The sequence below is a fragment of the Neopsephotus bourkii genome, unplaced genomic scaffold (assembly GCF_033783945.1).
Source record: "Neopsephotus bourkii isolate Nb327-2 ecotype Australia unplaced genomic scaffold, CSIRO-AGI_Nbou_v1 NB_1036, whole genome shotgun sequence".
In the NCBI taxonomy this organism is placed as follows: domain Eukaryota; kingdom Metazoa; phylum Chordata; class Aves; order Psittaciformes; family Psittacidae; genus Neopsephotus; species Neopsephotus bourkii.
In genome coordinates this window covers 534,528-553,713 of record NW_026901525.1, presented here as the reverse complement: position 1 = coordinate 553,713, position 19,186 = coordinate 534,528, and the positions used below count along the sequence as shown (strand labels likewise).

The 19,186-nt window shown below is 54.2% G+C and overlaps 2 protein-coding genes across 4 annotated transcripts; one reads left to right on the top strand and one right to left on the bottom strand.

Annotated features, from left to right (window-relative positions):
- The first annotated feature begins 591 nt into the window (after positions 1-591).
- Positions 592-12,775, top strand: ZCCHC17 (zinc finger CCHC-type containing 17). Of its 3 annotated transcripts, none has more exons than XM_061360620.1 (7): positions 592-751; positions 1,125-1,182; positions 2,300-2,400; positions 2,968-3,059; positions 4,099-4,199; positions 5,120-5,268; positions 12,113-12,775. In XM_061360620.1, exons 1-7 carry the CDS (start codon positions 710-712, stop codon positions 12,305-12,307), a joined length of 738 nt encoding a protein of 245 aa, XP_061216604.1. In that variant the 5' UTR covers positions 592-709; the 3' UTR covers positions 12,308-12,775. The 3 variants fall into 3 exon arrangements, with proteins under 3 accessions (XP_061216604.1, XP_061216603.1, XP_061216606.1); XM_061360619.1 differs by having other exon boundaries at positions 12,110-12,775; XM_061360622.1 differs by lacking the exon at positions 12,113-12,775 and adding an exon at positions 6,027-6,361.
- Positions 12,776-13,564: 789 nt separating this feature from the next.
- Positions 13,565-16,969, bottom strand: FABP3 (fatty acid binding protein 3). Its single transcript, XM_061360623.1, has 4 exons — positions 16,862-16,969; positions 16,202-16,374; positions 14,441-14,542; positions 13,565-13,853 (listed from the first exon to the last, which is right to left on the bottom strand). The coding sequence occupies exons 1-4, from the start codon at positions 16,932-16,934 to the stop codon at positions 13,800-13,802; spliced, it is 402 nt and encodes a 133-aa protein (XP_061216607.1). The 5' UTR covers positions 16,935-16,969; the 3' UTR covers positions 13,565-13,799.
- Positions 16,970-19,186: the final 2,217 nt, after the last annotated feature.

Genomic DNA, 19,186 nt, shown 5'->3' with positions numbered 1-19,186 from the left:
GTGTGTGGAGGAGTAAAATGGCGGCGGCCGGGAGGCGCCACGGTGGACGCTGATGGGATCCGCTCTCACTGCGGTCTCCGGGCAACTCAGCACGGCTCGGCCCCGTAGCACCGCGGCTTGGGGCTCAGACCAGGGTCCCGCTTACGGCTTCGGCTGCCCGCGCCGGTGAGAGCCGCTGGGCACACCCGGCAGCAGGGCAGGGGCGGCCGGAGCGCTGAGACAGGCACCGCGGGGCGCTCGGGGGTTGGTGCTGGATGTAGCTGAAGTCAAGGCGAAACGTAGCGATAGGACAGGGGGTGATGGGTTCAAACTGAAACAGGGGAGGTTCAGGTTGGAGATAAAGAAGAAGCTCTTCCCTGTGAGGGTGCTGAGGCGCTGGCACAGGGTGCCCAGAGAAGCTGTGGCTGCCCCATCCCTGGCAGTGCTCAAGGCCAGGTTGGACACAGGGGCTTGGAGCAAGCTGCTCCAGTGGAAGGGGTCCCTGCCTACTGAATGGAACTGAAAGTCCTTCCCAGCCCAAGCTAGTCAATGAAACAAGCCCTGTTGCTTGTGAATGAGCCTGTGTGCAGGTGCTTCCATGTGTTAATCAACTGTTTCTTCCCAGGCTATCTCCCTGCACCCAGGTGATGGATGTGCAATGCCCTGAGTGAATTCAGTTGTTGTGGGGCAGCTGGAGTGACTCTCACCTGGACAGTACAAGGCTGCAGCCATGGAGGTGCTGCCTGAGCTCTACTCCATCTTCCAGGGAGAGGTACTGAGGGCATTGCTTGTGGTCAGGACCCAGGGAGGGGGAGGCTGTGGGTTCTTCACTGCTTGGTCTAGTGCAAGGTGTCCTTGCCCGTGACAGGGGGTTGGAACTGAATGAGTTATAAGGTCCATTCTACCAAACCAGGCTGATTCTGTGATATATATGTATGTATATATATGTACAAGATGCTAATCATTACATGGAGTGCTTGGCTGACTGTACCCACTCCCAAGTTAACCAGCACTGCTCTGTCTAACCTGCTCTGATAGCTAAATGTGAAAAGCAGGAGAACCATGTGGGCTTCTTACTGCCTGCTCTAAGCTGTGGTTGGAGAGTGGGTGTTTTGTCAAGGGCTTTGTGTTACTTTTCTCCCCAGGTTGCTGCAGTGACAGAATATGGGGCCTTCATCAAAATCCCAGGCTGCAGGAAGCAAGGTTTGTTGCTGTGCTTTTGTTCAGCTGTAGTTTCCCATTGGGGTGTGTAGCTGTTGTCTGTGACATGAAAGACTCACTGGGTTTTAGCCAAAGCTCAGGAAAAAAGGTATTTTTCCTGAATTAGGAAAAAATTGGCATCTCAGAAGGTATTTGCAATCTGATGGTGAGTTTGTGTGAATAATCTGGTGACTCAGAAGGCTTTTTGGTAACTTCAGGATGTTTTAGAGAATCATTTGAAGGACTTGGGCAAACTATAGTAATTTCTTGCAGTTTGCTGCTTTGCCCAACTGAGTTATTCGATGTCCAGTGTACCTGAGTTAATCAAAAGTAACTGAAGTGAAGCTCAAATATAAAACTCAACAGGAAAAGCTGATTTCCAGCTCCTTCAGTGTGTGTGGAGAAACCTGCATAGGAAACAAACTCCTTTTACAGAAGAAACAGTGCCTGGTGGATGTTGTGTCAGGTGCTGGCACACACAGCCCCTCTCTGCCCATGGCAGGGGGTTGGAACTGGATGATCTTAAGGTCCTTTCCAACCCAAAGCAGTCTGATTCTGTGAAATAGGTTCTTTATGCCCCAGTGCCCAGGGTGGAGACAGGCAGGAAGGGAGAGCGGTGACTGCCTGCTGTGCTGTTCCTTATGGGCATCTGGTGTTTTGAGTACAAAGGCATTGCTTTGGAGGATCTGCTTCTCTGAGTTATTTGGAGCAGATCCTGATGAGCTGTGCTATGTCTCATTGCTGCAAGTATTTGCTTCTCACCTGCTTAATGTACTGGGGGAAGGAAATGGTTCATTTTGCTTAGGGGAACCACTGAGCAGCTTCTCTGTGGTCTCCAAAGGGGTTTGGTTGTGCACCCCTGGGGCATGGTCAGTTGAAATCAGTTAATCAAAGAGTTATTGAGCACCCCCTCGATGTTTGTCTGTTGGTAAATTCTATACCTGTTCTGCTGTACTAATGTCATGAACGTTATAAAACACACTCGGAAATAGAGGGTGAGCTGAAGATGAAATGAGCATCCAGCCCACTTGGCAGACTGCAGGTCTAGAGGGCAAAACTGAGCTTCAGTGGAGACTTGGCTTGATTTTTTCCCCTTCTTCTCTTCCAAACCCATGCCCAGGCCTTGTCCACAGGACCCACATGTCCTCCTGCCGTGTGGATAAGCCATCGGAGATAGTAGATGTTGGAGACAAAGTATGGGTGAAGCTGATTGGGAAGGAGGTAATGTTCATTCTTGTTTCCTCAGTGCTCTGTAGATACAGTAGCCTGCAAACCCACTGAGCTGTACTGAGGGGCTGTGTTTCTGGTGCTGTGTTGGCATTCAAGGGCCTCTGTTTTGCACACAGATGGATTCTCTTGACCTCCAGACATGACTTTGGGCACAAGGCTTTGGTGAATTTTAGCAGAACAGGGACTTCATCAAAGCTTTTGGCTTAAAATTCCCTGGGTGTTCACACACTGTGTAGCTGAGGCACTCAGTGCCATGGGTTAGTGATGGCCTTGGCAGTGCTGGGGAATGGTTGGACTTGGTGATCTTGAAGGTATTTTCCAACCCAGTTGATTCTGTGATTCTATAATTCTATATTTGAGTTTGTCTCGTGACTAAAGTACCTGCAGAGCAGAAGCAGGTTTATTGGCTACAATACTAAATGCAGCTACAGACTAACAGATCTAAGGCACTTTGGTGTAGTATCCTTTGTGGTGCTGCTCTTTGCTAACCAGGCTTCTCAACAGGCCTCCAGACACAGGGCATTCATTAACAACGTTGTCGTGAATCTTCTCTTTCAGATGAAGGATGACAAGCTGAAGCTTTCCCTCTCCATGAAGGTTGTTAACCAAGGCACAGGAAAAGACCTCGATCCAAACAATGTTTCCCTTGAGTAGGTAAATCTATTGAGCAGGATCTGACAGACCAGCCAGGTTGCTTCTGCCTTGTTCTCCTGCCTCTCCTGCCATACCCCTTCTAGAGTTCCCCTCCTGTGGAGGGTGGGAGGCTCTACCTCAGCCTGGTGATGTGTGGCTGGAGGGTTGGCTGAAGGCAATCCCTCGGTTACACTGCCTAGAGGCAGGAGCTGGAAAAGACTGCAGCAAGTTCCAGCCCTTCACACTGCAGCAGGATTTTCATTCCTGTGTCACGATGGGCATTAACTTGTGCAGGAAGGACTGTTGCTCCAGCTGGGCATTTGTCTCGCTTCACATACTGAGAAACCAAATTGTAACTGAGTGTTTTACAGCTTCTTTATCTACTTATTGCTATTTGCTTGTCTTTTGATGACATCTCTTGCAGATCAGAATCCCAACCTGGTTTGGGTTGGAAGGGACCTTAAAGCTCTTCAAGTTCCACCGCCTGCCATGGGCAGGGACCCCTTCCACTGGAGCAGCTTGCTCCAAGCCCCTGTGTCCGACCTGGCCTTGAGCACTGCCAGGGATGGGGCAGCCACAGCTTCTCTGGGCACCCTGTGCCAGCGCCTCAGCACCCTCACAGGGAAGAGCTTCTGCCTAAGAGCTCAGCTCAGTCTCCCCTCTGGCAGGTTCAAGCCATTCCCCTTGTCCCTTGGACAGGCCTTTGTCCAAAGCCCCTTGTAAAAAACAAAATCACTTTATTTTCACACTGGGCAATTTACAGATGTGTGTTCCCATACCAAATAAGATGTTAGCATAAAGGACATATCTGCAGCTCCCTGTGCTTGTCTGCTCTGTGCAGAGAGCACTCAGTTTGCCTCAGAAGCAGATGATGATGGGCAGTACACGGTTAAGAACGTGCTGTGTTGTCATGAGCAGTTGCTCTGCTCCATTCTTTGATTTAACAAGTGGGACTTCTAGAGCAACATTTGAAAACAACTGCGTTTAGGTTGGATCCATGTAACTCTGTTTAGAGATGAGAGTGGATGGAAAACGGAGCTGTTCTTCCCTTTACAGTCAGGATGAGAGGAGAAGACGCATGTTCAGGGACTACACGAGTCAGAAGATCACACTGGAAGCTGTCCTGAACACCGTGTGCAAGAAGTGTGGCTGCAAAGGTATGTTTATGGGCTGCCTTGTTCCAGCCAGGTAGCAACCTGTAGGCTGGATTGTATCCACATCCCACTCATGGTGTGTGTAAGGGCTGAGTTCTGCTTCCATGGGCCTTAGAGAGCTCTGTTTTCTGTCTCTTAGGAAACTTGGCTGAAATTCTGTAGAAGTCACATTTGAGCTTTTTATAGGGAACTTCCTGCTGTGTGCAGGTCCATACAGGGTTCCTTCTCACAAGATTTCTGTTAATGCCTCTTGTTAATGAGGCCTTGTACTAGTTTGGTCTTTGAAGAAATACACGTGCCTTCACCACAGAGCCACAGGGTAACCAGTTAATGCTGTTCTGGAGAAGGTTAGTAGCAGCCTGGTTCTCTGCAGTGGTGGGTAACTATCTAAAATACCATTTTAAAGAATCCCCTGTACTTTAAACTGGATCCTGTGTGTTTTCAGTCTGGTTTTTAATGGTGATGTCTCTCTAAGGGGTGAGCAGATGCAGCTTCCATTACAACTGTGTGTAGGGCAACTTTGTCTCCAGAGTAGAAAGGCTTGAAGCAGAATGAGCTGCTCTCCTCATTGCCTGTGGCTTCGGTCTTATTACCAGGTGCCTGTCACACCAATTTACTCTTTCCCATCCACCTTTCCTGTTTAAGCCCTTGCACAGGCACGTTTCTACCAGTTGCCCTGTTCAGACAAGAGCATCTTAGTGTTTTGCCTGACTAATCTTTCCAGAATGACCTGGGTTGTGTTTGCTCCTGGCTTGTTTAATCAGGGCATGTTAAACTAGCTGAGGCTGAGTCAAAACATGGGTTCTCTGATTGTGATTTAACAAGGTGATCATTGACAGCACTTCAGGTGTCTAAAATAGAATTTTAACAAAAGAATAATAGTAAAAAAGAGGTGGCTTTCTCCTTCAAATACTCTTTTCCAGGTCATTTTGCCAGGGAGTGCTATGTGCAGCCTGGAGGTACCAAATACAGCCTCATTCCAGAAGAGGAGGAAGAGGAGGTGGCAGCAGCAGGACATGAAAGACAGAAAAAGACCAGCCTAGCTGATGAGCCTTCAAAGAAAAGGAAAAAGGTACGAGGTGCCCTACTGCTGGCCTGGAAAAACGAGCCATATTTGTCCTGTGTGACTACAGCTGAGTCGCTACAGCACCGGGCTGTGAGCAGCCAGTTCTGGGCTGAGGAATTGGCTCAGCTTTGGAGCAAAGCAGCAAACTCTGCACTCCTTTGGGTAATTCTCATACTTTCTCCCTTTATTGTTGTTAAACCATGTTTAAGGTGCTTTTGTTCTGTAACACGCAGTCCTCAAAAGGTATTTTAGTGAGAAAAGGGTTATTTTTACCCTGCTTTTAGAAGCTCTATAGAAATTGCTCCAGTTCCCTGAACCTATTTCCCAGTTTATCCTCTCTGCTCTCCCCTCTTGCCCTGCCCTGTCTTTAACCTGCACTGCCTGTCCCCTGCAGCGGGTGGCCTGACCCAGACTGCGCTATGTGCTCTGGGTTTATCTGCCCCCACGGTGGGGGAAAAGCACCAGTTGTGTTTGCACAGGTAGCACGCTCCACTTCCAGGCTCTGCAGCAATTCTTGTCCATGGGAAAATGTCAAGAGATAAGAGACCATTTACATCCAGTGTTTGAGCTCTGCCTTCAGAGCTGGTGTAAAGCATAGGGGAAACCTGAATCCAAACCAGGAGCTGGTCAGTGTGTTTGTATAGCATCGAGTATTCTAACTTTAGACTTCAGTAAACAAACAGTTTCATCAGCCCCTTCACAGCTGGAGTCCAACTTGCAATTACACTTCCAAAACCCGCCCTCTTTCCTCTCTTTTTTTCCAGCTCTGTGACCTGTCTGTATCCCTGGAGAGAGGCAACAGGCAGAAGAGGTGGTGGATTTGGGTTTTACAGGAGAGGGACAAGGACAGTGTTAGCAATTGCATAGTAAGGACTAACTTCTGAGGGCTTAGTTCTCCCAGGCTCACTGTGGAGTTAAACCAGTACTGGTCCCAGCAGGAGAGACTGCAGATGGGGGAATAAAAGAGTCTGTTTTGATGGCAGGACTCAGACCAGTTCAGAGTGACTGACACTGGTGGCTGAAGTCACATGCAGTGATGTTATTCACTGGTAATGTGGTTTCTGGCACTTTGGCACACTCTTTACTGGAGAGAGGAAGGGTAGCTGGGGCTGTCTGGGGCTGTAGATGGTGGCTGTGCTGGGGAAGAGCCACGTGGGTGTTGACTTCCCTTGTGTAGCCCCAGCCCTGTGCCAATCCTGTTCCTGCTCTACAGTGGGTACAAAATGAAGCTTGTGTTCATTTGATGCCTGTTTTGCACTTGTTTGCCCAGTACTGCTCTGGATCCAGTGGCAGCAACAGGATCACCCTTGATTGTAGATCCTGTTGCCTGGTTCCATCCCAGGCTGTTCCATCTGGGACCTTAAAGCTCATCCAGCTCTAACCCTTGCCATGTGCAGGGACACCTTCCGCTAGAGCAGCTTGCTCCAAGCCCCAGTGTCCAACTTGGCTTTGAACACTGCTTGTGTAACTCACTTAAATGCTATGGGGGGAGAAGTGACACTGAGGTGTGCAAACAGCTCCTTGTTGTACCAGTGCCTGCCCACTGGGGTGGGGTTTCCTGGTGGAGTCTCTCCCTGCTGAGACTACAAGAGATCTGGGTCACTATCCTGAATTTGTTACTAGTTTTTGGGGGGTGTTTTTGGATTAACAGCTTTCCTTTCAATCCTGCTGCTTCCTTTGATCCTCTTCCCTTCTCAAGGAGGAGATCAAAAGTTTTCTGATGTTTTCCAGTGCTGCTTTGAGCTTTCTAGAGGCAGGATGTGGGATCCTCGGTGTGAATAGCTCCCTTGTTGTCTTGAGTGCCTGCTGTGAGCTTGTCTGGGAGCCTCCATGTGCTTCCCTGTTTGCCTGGAGCCCCGGGGGAGTTACACACAGTAGAAATAGCTCATTCTACCTAGTGCAAATTGCCTCATCCTATCCGGTGCTGTAACATGAATGTAGAGCTTTATTTTCAAATGAGTAGACAGGGAACTGCTCTTTACCAATATCCCTTCAATGTCATGGCAAATGCATGAACACTTCTGGCTGCTCACAATCAACACTTTCACCTTCCTTGATCTGATCTTTCTTTGCAGTTTCTGGATGCTCTTTCTCCTCCCCGAAGATACTCTGGCCTCATAGAATCATGGAATGGTTTGTGTTGGAAGGGACCTTAAAGCTCATCCAGTTCCAATCCCCTGCCACAGACAGGGACACCTTCCACTTGTTTGTGGAACTAAGAGCTTCTGCCTAAGAGCTCAGCTCAGTCTCCCCTTGGGCAGGTTCAAGCCATTCCCCTTGGCCTGTCCCTACAGGCCCTTGTCCCAAGCCCCTCTCCAGGTTTCCTGCAGCCCCTTCAGGCACTGGAGCTGCTCTAAGGTCTCCCCTTCAGGAGCCTTCTCCAGGCTGCCCCAGCCCAGCTCTCTCAGCCTGGCTCCAGCAGCACGTGGCTCTGTTCTTTCACTTTACTCCTTGGGTCCCAGGGTAAAGGAGCTCCCATGGGAACCAGCAGCATGCCTGTGCTGGCCTCACATGGGAGGCAGGGGTGCTGAGAGACATGAACCCTGCCCATTCCTCTTCCTTCTCTTGTCTTTCAAGAGCAGATCTGCAGTGTCAACCATAGGAGTAACCCCTTTAGTTTAACTTCTACAAAGCCTCCCATCTTCTGCTCACATACATTGATTGACTCATCCCTGGGGTAGTTTGGAGATGGTTGTTGGAACTGTGTAGTGAATGGGACCTGTGGTGCCTTCTGGGCAGGCTTGCTACTCCTCCTCCCCCCTGGAAAAGGCTTCCACGTATTCTCCTTGCAGATGTTGTCTCTTCATGTCAAAACCACACCTCGCTTTGTTGTGTGCTCAGTGACCTGTGATTCATCAAACCTCAGCCCATTCTCCCTTGTAGCTGGTGCTTGTTTTACCAGTTCTTACATGGCATTAGCCTAGGGCCCAACTCTTCACACGCTGTGCTGTTTTCTTACTGTCCTCTGTGCTTCCCTGAACTCTGCATTTATCAGTGCCATAGAGTGGGTTCTGTTCATCAGATTAATTCTGGCTGGACCTTCAGCACAGGGCGCACTAACACCTTCAGATGCTTGCTTGGAATTAAATGGTGGGGGATGGAATTGTGCCTTTTTGCTTGCTCTCTTTAAGTATAAACCCTCCCAGAAGGATCACTGGCACCTCTGGAGATGCACAGAGAGAGATACCTGCAAATCCATTCCAGTTTTTCACTAGGACATAGCCATGAAGTCTCTGAATGAGGCCATAGCTCTGTGAAAGGGTCTGACAAGAATGTGTAAGTGCTTTGGAGAGCTCTGGACACTCCTGTCTTATCTCAAATACCTTTACAAGGAATGAACTGTTGGAACTGTTCTCTAAGCACAGCTTGGGGCACCTTGCCTTGCAAAGGGCCCTGCAGTCCTTGTCCAGCGGGGCTGGATCCTGACCCTGCTGGTGTCCATGGAATAGTTATCCAAAGCCACTCTCCAGCTTTCTTGTAGGGGACCCTGTTACCCTCTAGCCTGCTGGTTTGCTCCCTGCAGTATCCATAGCTCAGCACACACTCATGTCCTGTGCTCCTTCCATTGCTACACTAAAAAAGGCTCTCCCTGTGCTGCTGTGAGCACTTTGGCTGTAAGAAGTCCCCAGAAAGGGACAAGGAATGGGTTGTTTTTTACAGCCAGCACAATGTCCACGTGTGTCCTTCCGTTCCCCCTGCAGTCCTGAAGGAGCACACGTGACATCCTGTCCTGTCTTCAGCCTTCCCGTGGTGAGGAAGTTTCCCAAGCTCTGGAATGGAACTCTCTCACTTGCTAAGGTCTTGTCAAACTTTCTCACCATGTGCACAGCCTGGAAAAGCTTGAGAAAATTCTCCTTGCTGCATCCCTTTCTCTGGAGATTTAACTCTTTACCAGCCTCTTCTTCTAAAGACTGTTACAGCTTCCTTCAGCTGGGGTGGGGGATGTTGTAATGTGGTCTTGTCCCATGCTAAAATGCAGACACTCCAGTTTTGGTGACATCCATGACCATGGTGCTGTTGTGGAACTGCCCAAACCTGTTCCCTGCCAGGGGTTTGTTAGGTGTGAACTCACCTCTGCTCTCCCCCCTGCAGTCCCAGAGGCCTCTTTATTCCATGTGCAGCTCTGTCTGTGTGTCTCTGCTCTTCCACCTCCCTAAAAGAGTTGTGCTGTTTCATGTTAAATAAGCTACCTCCCTCCGTTCCTTTCTGTGGTCCCTCACTGGTAACCACTGTGATCCTATGATCTCTGCACCAGGAAAAGCCTTGGTAAGGCAGATGAAAGCCAAGCTTCCCACCACCTCTAAGTGCAAGAGGGTGAATGATGGGGTGTTCAGAGCAGGGCCCTGCACAGGTTTTGGGGAGCAGCCCAATGGGAGACAGACCCAAGTCACCTGCCAGTCCCAAACATAAAACACAGCCATGTTCTACATTCCCCTGCAGAGCAGAGTGTAATGGGAGAAGCCTGGAGCCCCAAGCCAAGCACTCTCCTTCCTTTCCTTGCCAGGAGTGTCCCCAACAACCTCAAGGGTACCCTTGGGCTTGCAGTGTGTTACTGGGAGAGGTTTGCTGTGTCACCCCTGCCTTGGCAGGGATGCTGGGGCCCTGCCCTTGTTTCACAAGGAAGCAGAAAGAAGCAAGTCCAAGGGCACAGTTATGCCAGTCACAGAACAAGGAGTCCTCAGGGAGGCCACCTCCTTGGCTGAGGACACCAGAGCCCCAAGGAGCTAAGCCAAGGGAGAGCAAATGAACCCGTGATTACATTGAGGGAACAGTGGCAAAGAGCCAGATACACGGGAGACCTGAGCAGCCCAGAATGATTGGGGTGGGCAACTATTTCCACCTGCTCCAGCACCACCAGATAAACACAGGGCTGGCCATGGGGGGTAAAGGTCTGACATCAGTTTACACTGAATCATAAAATGGTTTGTGTTGGAAGGGACTTTAAAGCTCATCCAGCTCCAACCCCTGCCACAGACAGGGACCCCTTCCACTGGAGCAGCTTGCTCCAAGCCCCTGTGTCCAACCTGGCCTTGAGCACTGCCAGGGATGGGGCAGCCACAGCTTCTCTGGGCACCCTGTGCCAGCGCCTCAGCACCCTCACAGGGAAGAGCTTCTGCCTGAGAGCTCAGCTCAGTCTCCCCTCGGGCAGGTTCAAGCCATTCCCCTTGGCCTGTCCCTACAGGCCCTTGTCCCAAGCCCCTCTCCAGGTTTACTGGAGCTGCTCTAAGGTCTCCCCTTCAGGAGCCTTCTCTTCTCCAGGCTGCCCCAGCCCAGCTCTCTCAGCCTGGCTCCAGAGCAGAGCTGCTCCAGCCCTCGCAGCATCTCCATGGCCTCCTCTGGCCTTGCTCCAGCAGCTCCAGGTCCTTCTTGTGCTGCTGCCCCAGAGCTGGATCAGGGCTGCAGGGGGGGTCTCCCCAGAGCACAGCAGAGGGGCAGGATCCCCTCCCTGAGCTGCTGCTCACGCTATGGGGGTGCACCCAGCACAGGGGGAGGGGGGGTCTGGGCTCAAGCGCTCACTGAAGCTGGGTCATGGGGAGCTTCCCATTGACCAACACCCCAAGTCCTCCTCAGGCTGCCCCATCCAGTCTCTGCCCAACCTGTAGCGATGCCTTATTAATAGATGCATTGAAGTGAATATCCTGCACTTCCCCCACCTCTTGGCACAGGCTCAGCCAACTCATGACTGCTGTAACGGAGCTCAGCCCTCCAGAGGTGGTGGCCAGTGTGGAGGGCATTGCCATAGCTCCTTGCTCATGCTCTGCTTTGACCTTGTGCTGCTGTGCCATCTCGACTGCAGGCTGTGTTCTTGCAACCCCAGGATGACACCAGGCTAGAGGAGATGTGTCCAGGAAGGAAAAAGGACATGTAGGGGGAAAGGAGCTTTGCTGTGACTGGGCTAAAGTTGCATCTAGAGCAGCTCACAGTGCTTTGTGTATCACTGGCATCTGATCCAGGGGATCAGATCCTCTCCCCAGTCCTGTTTGCTAATCAAATACCCACAACTTGTAGTGCTGCACCATTAAATAGCCTTCATCTGCTTTGGGATGCTCTGCCTGATGCCGTTCCAGTGGGAGGTGTGTACCATGGTGCTCGTCTTGGACTAATCTCCACTTGGGAGTCAGGTGCCTCCACATGGAGGGTTTAGATCCATTTCCAGCTTCTTCAGGAGCTCTATTCCAGCACCAGCCATTCTCATCCTGCATCTAAACCTCATCTCCTGAGCTCTGCTGATCTGCTTCAGGGCTTTGCAGAAGCATGGCCCAGAGGCTGAGTGAGTGCTGCTGTGCTGGGGAAGGGAGAGGCTGTGCAATCTGCCTGGAGGTTGTGCAAGGGCTTGCACCAAACCCTCACCCCAGGGAGCCTCTGACTGGCACTGCTTGGGCTTGGGCTTTCCCGAAAGGGGAAGGGTGTGTTGGGAGTGCTCCAGCACGTCTGCACATTGCACTGCCTGGTCTGGGGATGTGGGGATGTGGGGATGGTGCTCACGCCCATGTGGCTGCTGTACAGACCCGTTTGGTTGGCCAGAAGGCTGCATCCTGCCAACGTCTGTTAGTAACAGCCTCAAATAACAGGGTAGGCACTGCCTATGGAGCAGGGGCTCTGTTCTTGTGACCTAACTGGCAGTTTTCAGGCTGGGATTTACACCCTGACACCCTCTGCTCACTGCAGCTTGGGCAGAACAGTAGCTGAATGCAGCCTCATGGGTCAGAGCTGAGAGCACATCCCAGGTAGGAATGGGCTTGACCCTGTCACAGCTTGTCACAGGGCTCATTGCAGTGTGTCTCACTGCCCTGCTGAGCAGAGGTGACAGGTTTCCCACCTTAACTTGTTCTCCTTTGTTTTCTAGGAGAAGAAGAGAAAGAAGCGCAAGCATCAGCCCTCCTCCTCCTCATCATCATCATCCTCCTCCTCCTCGGCCTCAGACAGCTCAGACTCAGACAGTGATGGGGCTCAGCCAGCCAGCAAGAGGAGAAAGCACTCGAGAAAGGGCAGCAAGGCCCAGAAGAAGAAGAAGAAGCAGAAGAAGCATAAGAAGAAGGCCTGAGTCTGAGCAGGCTGGTGGGGTACCAGCGGTGTGAGCCCCTGATGTGCACCACGAGGCGTGAGCAGAACTGAACAGCACAGCCACCATTAAATAGCCTCCATCTGCTTTGGGATGCTCTGCCCCATGCCTTTCCAATGGGAGTTGTGTACCACAGTGCTCACCTTGGAGTAATCTCCATACACCCCTTCCTCAGCACCAGGCCTGGCTGCAGCCTCGTGTCCCTCTGGTGCTGCCCGTTCGTTGTGAAAGGTGGAGCAGTTCAGTGTATGTCCTGTGTCCTCCCAGTGCAGTGCCTCTTGGCTTTAGGCTTAAACCCTCCCCTGGCCTCACTCATGTTGGCTGTGAACATTGGGAGTGGAAAAGTAAGGAGCAAAGAGGTGAATGGAGGTATTTTAAGTAAACATTAACTGTGGTGTGTTGGCACCATGCTAAGGGATGGAAAATAAACCTCTCCAACCTCCAGCTGCACTTTGTACCTGCTCTCGTCCTTCGTGTGTTCTGCTCTTGGTCTTGGGCAGTGAAAGAGTCGGGGTAAGGGTGTGGGAGGCGGTGAGGCCTGTATTAAAGGGGTTGTTTGGAGTCCTGGCTGCTTTGTGAGGCTCCCTGCAGTGGGAAGGGAGGGTGTAATGAGGCGAGAACCCTTTTGGTGGAGAGGATGAGCCTTGTAACTGGGGCTGAAGGCCAGGGGAAGGGGTGGCAGAGCTGGGCTCTCCTGTACCGGTGACCACAGTAGGTCCTCTGTGTGTCCCAGCCAGGCAGATGTGCCACATGGGAGCATCGCTGCCATGGAGGTGGGAATGGGGCTGGATGGAGCTCAGCCATTGGCATGGCAGGACACAGGGCAGCTGCTCCTTCTCCTGTTGCTTCTCCCCCCACTTCCCCACATCCAAGCCCCCTTTGGGGCTGGGTCCTTCCCAAACCCACACCGGAGGTGCTGGTGGCCTCAGTCCCTGCCTCGGTGCAGCTTTGGGTTGTGGAATGATGGCTGTCACTGGCATGGATCACACCAGGAGCCCGGAGGAGCGATGCCGGAGCTGCAGTGGGAATAAACCCAGTATTCCCCCTGGAGAAGCACGTTTCTACCCGTGACCACCTCTGCTTCCCACTGCTCAAGAGAACAGGCTGAGGCCACTACCAGGATTGAGCCTCCTTAACCCCATCAGTGCTGGGGTTGGTTTAACCCCCCCATTCCCCACGGCTGGAGCCTGCAGGTGAGCCCGAGCCACCCCCCTATTCCCAAGGCGCTGCTCCCGGAGCTGTAACAACGAGACCTTTATTCATCCTTCACGTGGCTTTTTCCCATTATCAATAAAAAACAAGAGCCCTGACCCACAAGACCAGCCCCAGCAGCCCCCGAGCGATGGGGACAGGGGCAGCGGGTGGCCCCATGGCGTGACGGGCTCCAGGACCCCGATGTGGGGCGAGGGCTGAGGGGTGTGTGTGGGGGGCGAATGTTGGCACCAGGTGACAGGCAGGGAGCTGGGGATGGCATCTATGTGGCCTTCTCGTAGGTGCGGGTGGACACGACGTTGCCCATGGTGAGAGTCTGGTGGTAGAAATGGGGGTGTTAGTTGTGATGCTGGGGCAGCTCCTGCCTGCCCTGGCCCGCACTGAACCCTTCTGCATAGAACCCCAGCCTGGGTTGGGTTGAAGGGACCTTAAAGCTCCTCCAGCCCCAACCCCTGCCACGGGCAGGGACCCCTTCCACTGGAGCAGCTTGCTCCAAGCCCCTGTGTCCAACCTGGCCTTGAGCACTGCCAGGGATGGGGCAGCCACAGCTTCTCTGGGCACCCTGTGCCAGCGCCTCAGCACCCTCACAGGGAAGAGCTTCTGCCTAAGAGCTCAGCTCAGTCTCCCCTCGGGCAGGTTCAAGCCATTCCCCTTGGCCTGTCCCTACAGGCCCTTGTCCCAAGCTCCTCTCCAGGTTTCTTGAAGCCCCCCCCTCCTTTTCTAAAGCATGACTGCACCCCTTAACTCACACCATTCCCATAATGGCTATTAAATAGATTATATATCATTGATTTTACTCCCTGTATCCCCAAAGCATTTTTTCTCCCTGGTTTTCCCACTAGTCCACCCGTTCTCAACACTCTTACCACTTGTTCTCCTTTCAAACCATTTCTATTTCCTTACCAGGATTAACTTCCCATCCTTCAGCTCCCGCACCAGCGATGTCTCCTTCCCATCCCACTTCTGCACGTGGACCATTTTGCCTCCATCCAGCGTGACCACAGACTGGGGGGAGAGGACAAGAGCCACCATTACCAAGGGCAGGTACCAGGGAAGGTACTAAGGGATGTACCAGGGCAGGTACCAGGGATGGTACCAGGGCTCTGATCCGAACCAAAAGGGCCTGGGAAGGGTTTTGGAGGGGCTGACCCAGCAAACGCCTGCGCTCCGGGGCTGCTGTTTGCACAGCTGCTGACTCAGCACCCAAACCCTGCCAGTGCCAAGGTTACTGTGAGCCTGGGGCTGTGCCAGGGCCACATCCACACCCAGTCCCCCCATGGCTCTGGTTCCTCCTCCCCAGGGCTCAGGTCTCCCAATGGGGTTGTCCCCACCCAGGCTCTCTGTGCACCTCGGGATCCCCACAACTCATCTTCTTACACAGAGCCCCACAGCCCCATAGTGTGGCAGCCCCACGGCCCCATCAATGCAGCCCCATGGCTCAGGCAGCCTCCTGTGCCCTTTGGCCACCAGCCGAGGAGCACCCGAAGGGCACGTCCTGGGTCATAGCAAGGGTCTGGTGCCTGTCACATGCTCTGCTGCTCTAAGCATAGTTTCCATCAGCTCCAGCCAGTGTGAGCAGGGATCTGCTGTGGACATGGACCTGCTTTGGGCATGGATCTGCTGTGGACATGGACCTGCTTTGGGCATGGACCTGCTCTGGGCATGGACCTGCTTTGGGCATGGACCTGCTCTGGGCATGGATCTGCTGTGGGCATGGACCTGCTTTGGGCATGGACCTGCTTTGGGCATGGATCTGCTGTAGACCTGGACCTGCTTTGGGCATGGACCTGCTCTGGGCATGGATCTGCTGTGGGCATGGACCTGCTTCGGGCATGGATCTGCTGTGGACATGGACCTGCTGTGGACATGGACCTGCTTTAGGCATGGATCTGCTGTGGACATGGACCTGCTTCAGGCATGGATCTGCTGTGGACATGGACCTGCTGTGGACATGGACCTGCTTTAGGCATGGATCTGCTGTGGACATGGACCTGCTTTGGGCATGGATCTGCTGTGGACATGGACCTGCTGTGCTCATGGACCTGCTCTAGACAGGGACCTGCTGCCCTGTATCCCCCTGGCACCCATCCCGTTTCATCCCATCCTCACTCCGTGCCCAGCTCTTGCACTTGCTGCTTTGGGGCTGGGGAAGGGGATTTGTGCCCAATGAGCCTCAATCCCCCCCCCTCAAGATGCCTCCTGGGCTGGGGGGGCACAGTGCTGCCCCATGCACACTGTATGTGATGATGCATGGATCAGCTGCTGGAGCTAGGAGACAGCAGGGGCAGCGTGCAAGGGGGAGAGGCCAGGGAAGGAGCTCGGACCCTTCTTGAGGTGGTTTTTCCTTGCTCTTATGGGGACAAACGGCCCCATTGGGTTCAGCATCCTCCAACTGCTCCATCCCTGCTGCAGCCCAACACCGAGCTCTGTGCCCTGGAGCAGGGACACCACTCGCTGCCACCCCACACATCCCCTTTGCCTGCTCTTGAGCAAGCCCAGCCCTTGCACAACCTCCCTGCCCTCTGGGACACCCCAGCTGAAAACGGGGTGAATGAGACCGGGTTTGAAGCCCAACCCTGGAGCAAAGAGGCTTCATCCTTCCATTGGCAACAAGGCTGGAGCCCCCGGGGGGTCCCACTGACCCCCCTTGGGGCTGGAGCTCACCTTGACGTGCCTGTCGTCCGCCGTGGTCTCATCGAACTCCTCGCCCAGCTTGAAGCTGATCTCCGTGTTCTTGAAGGTGCTCTGGGTCTTCACCGTCACCTTGTCCCCATCCAGCTCGATGATGGTGGTGGGCTTGGTGAACCCGGCCACCTGCCGCGTGGCAAAGCCCACGCCTGAGGGTGCAGGGATAGGCTGAGGATGCAGCATCACCCTCCAGCATCACCTCATGGTTATGGGGGTGAACCCCAAAACCCCCCACCCGTGCTCCTGCCGACCCCCCCCCCCACCCCAGTGTTTTCCTGCTGTGCTTGGGGAGCGCTCTGGGATAGGAACAATGGGAAAAGGGGCTTGGGAATGCTGCCATTGCAGCACCCAGCTCCAGCGTTGCGCTTGGGTGTGGTGGTGGTGGTGGGGGGGGTGCTCACCAGTGTCACCCCCTTATGGACCACTCTGGTGTGGGATGCACCGAGGTGATGCAGGTTTGGGGGGGGGAAAGTTGGGGGGGTCCTGAGCATCTCCCAGCACCCCCCCCCCCACCACCAAGGGCAGAGAATGATGAACCCACCCCCTATAGCAGCGCCCCCCCAACCACAACGGGGGGGATATAAACCACGCAGAGGGGCGATGCCCGGCTCCAGCCCCCCCCCCTGCGGTGCTCACCCAATGCCTTCATGTACTCATCGAAATTGGTCGTTTCCACCAGCTTCCAGGTGCCCACGAACGCATCCACCATGGTGCGGGTGCGGGTGCGGGTGCGGGTGCCGGGGAGGGAGCCAGGCAGCGGCTTTCGGCAGCGCCCAACCCGCAGCTCCCGTCCGGCCCCGCCGCCGCCGCCTTAAATAACGTCCCCATCACATGATTGGAAAGAGCAGACCCGCTCCAGGAACGCTCCTCCTCGGCAGCGCTGCCAGCGCCCACCCCGAGCCCCGACACCGGGGAGCAGCCCTGGGGCCCTGAGCTGGGTCCGCTCCCGGCTCCCCCCCCCCAAAGGGCGATGGGGAAAGAGGGGTGGGGATGTGGGGACAGCAGTGGGGTCCTCCGGGGGGGGGTGTGTGTGCTGAGGTGAGCGCTATGGGGACCCCTGCTCCGTGTGTGTGTGTGTGTGTGTGGGGCGTGTGTGACCCCAGTGATGCTCTGTGTGTGCAGGGGACACTGGGGACAAGGGCGGCCATGGGACCCACACACGTGTCCCCTTTTGCTTCGGGCTCTGCTGGCAGTGGGGTCCATCCATCAGGATGCTATCCCCAGTTTTGGGGGGGGGTCCAGCTTTTGGGGTGGGGTGGCCTCACCCCCATGGCTGCATTGTGTTCCCCATGGGGTCTTAGGGACAGAGGGGTCAGAAGGAGGTGATGGAGGGACCCAGGGGCACCTCCTCCCTCTCTCTGGCCCCAAGGTGTCATTGCAGGCACCCAAAAATAGCCGGAGCTCGTGTTCAGCCTCCTCCCACTGCGCTGCCTGGGATGGGACCCATCGCGGTGGGGAGATGGGGACAGACCCCATGGGGTGGGTGACATGGGGTGTCCAATGTGTGCCCACACACAGCCCCCAGCCGCCCCCCGCAGCAGTGGGACCATGGGATGTGGATGAGCCACGTGTAGGGCACAGAACACCCATCCAAAGGGACACGCATGACAGGGACACCACGTATGTGGGTACCAATACACGTGAGTACCCCTGCACATGATACATGTGTGTGCACAACTGCCCATGCACATGGATACCTACCCATAGGAGCACCCATGCACATGGACACTCACCCACAGGAGCACCCGTGCACATGGGCACCCATACTCACAGAGACCCACCACATACATGAGCACCCATGTGCATTAACACGCATGCCCATGCACATGGACACCCACCCATGGCAGCACACATGTACGTGGATATCCATGCACATGGACATCCATTCACATGAATGTACATGAATATGGACATCCATGCACATGAACATGCATGCACATGGGCATCCATGCACATGAACATACATGCACATGGGCATCCATGCACATGAACATGCATGCACATGGGCATCCGTGCACATGGGCATCCATAACATGCATGCACATGGGCATCCATGCACATGGGCATCCATGCACATGAACATACATGCACATGAACATGCATGCACATGGGCATTCATGAACATGAACATACATGCACATTGCTGGCCTCACACATGAACACCTACCCACGGGAGCACCCCTACACATGGCCACCCATGCACACACATGCACACTGCACAACACCCATGCACATGGATGCACAAAGGTGCTCACACGTGGGTGCTCCATGCACAGCAGCGCCCATGCATGCAGGTACCCATGAACAAGGGTCCCCATGCACACATACATGCATCCACACACATGTTGCTATGTCCACGTTGGCTGGACACGGTGACCCCACACCAGTGTCCCTGACCCGGTCACCCCCAGGGTGGTGGCCGGAGTGGATCTGGGCTTTGGGCTTCCTTTGCTGGTCCCACAGCGACAGCTATAGGTGACCGTGGTGATGGAGATGGGTCCAGCCCAACGTGCAAGCTCTGCTTGGCTCCAGCATCCCACCAGGAGACCCCAGCCCGGGCAGGATCCAGCCTCCCAAGTCCTTCCCATCCACTCGGTGCCCGGGCAGGGGGGTCCCCATCCCACCGGCCAGCAGCTTTTGGGGAGCAGCACTTGGGAAAGGCCGGCTCCATCTCACCCCCCCACCCCATTCCAAAGCACCGCAGGACCCGTTTGCTGCTATTCCCCCTGCTGGGTTTTCCCCAAGGAATACGAGGGGATCCCACGGCTCATGGGTGGCCATGGCACAGGGGGGGATGCTCAAAACTGCATCACCCTGATCACCGGCACTCCCAAAATCACCAGCATCCTCTTGTCCATGGGGCTGAGACCCCCATGCATAGGGCAGGGATGCTCTGCTCCTTGGTGGGAACCCTCAGCAAGGTGCTGGCTGCCTTTGCTTAAGGGCTGGGGAAGGGAGGGG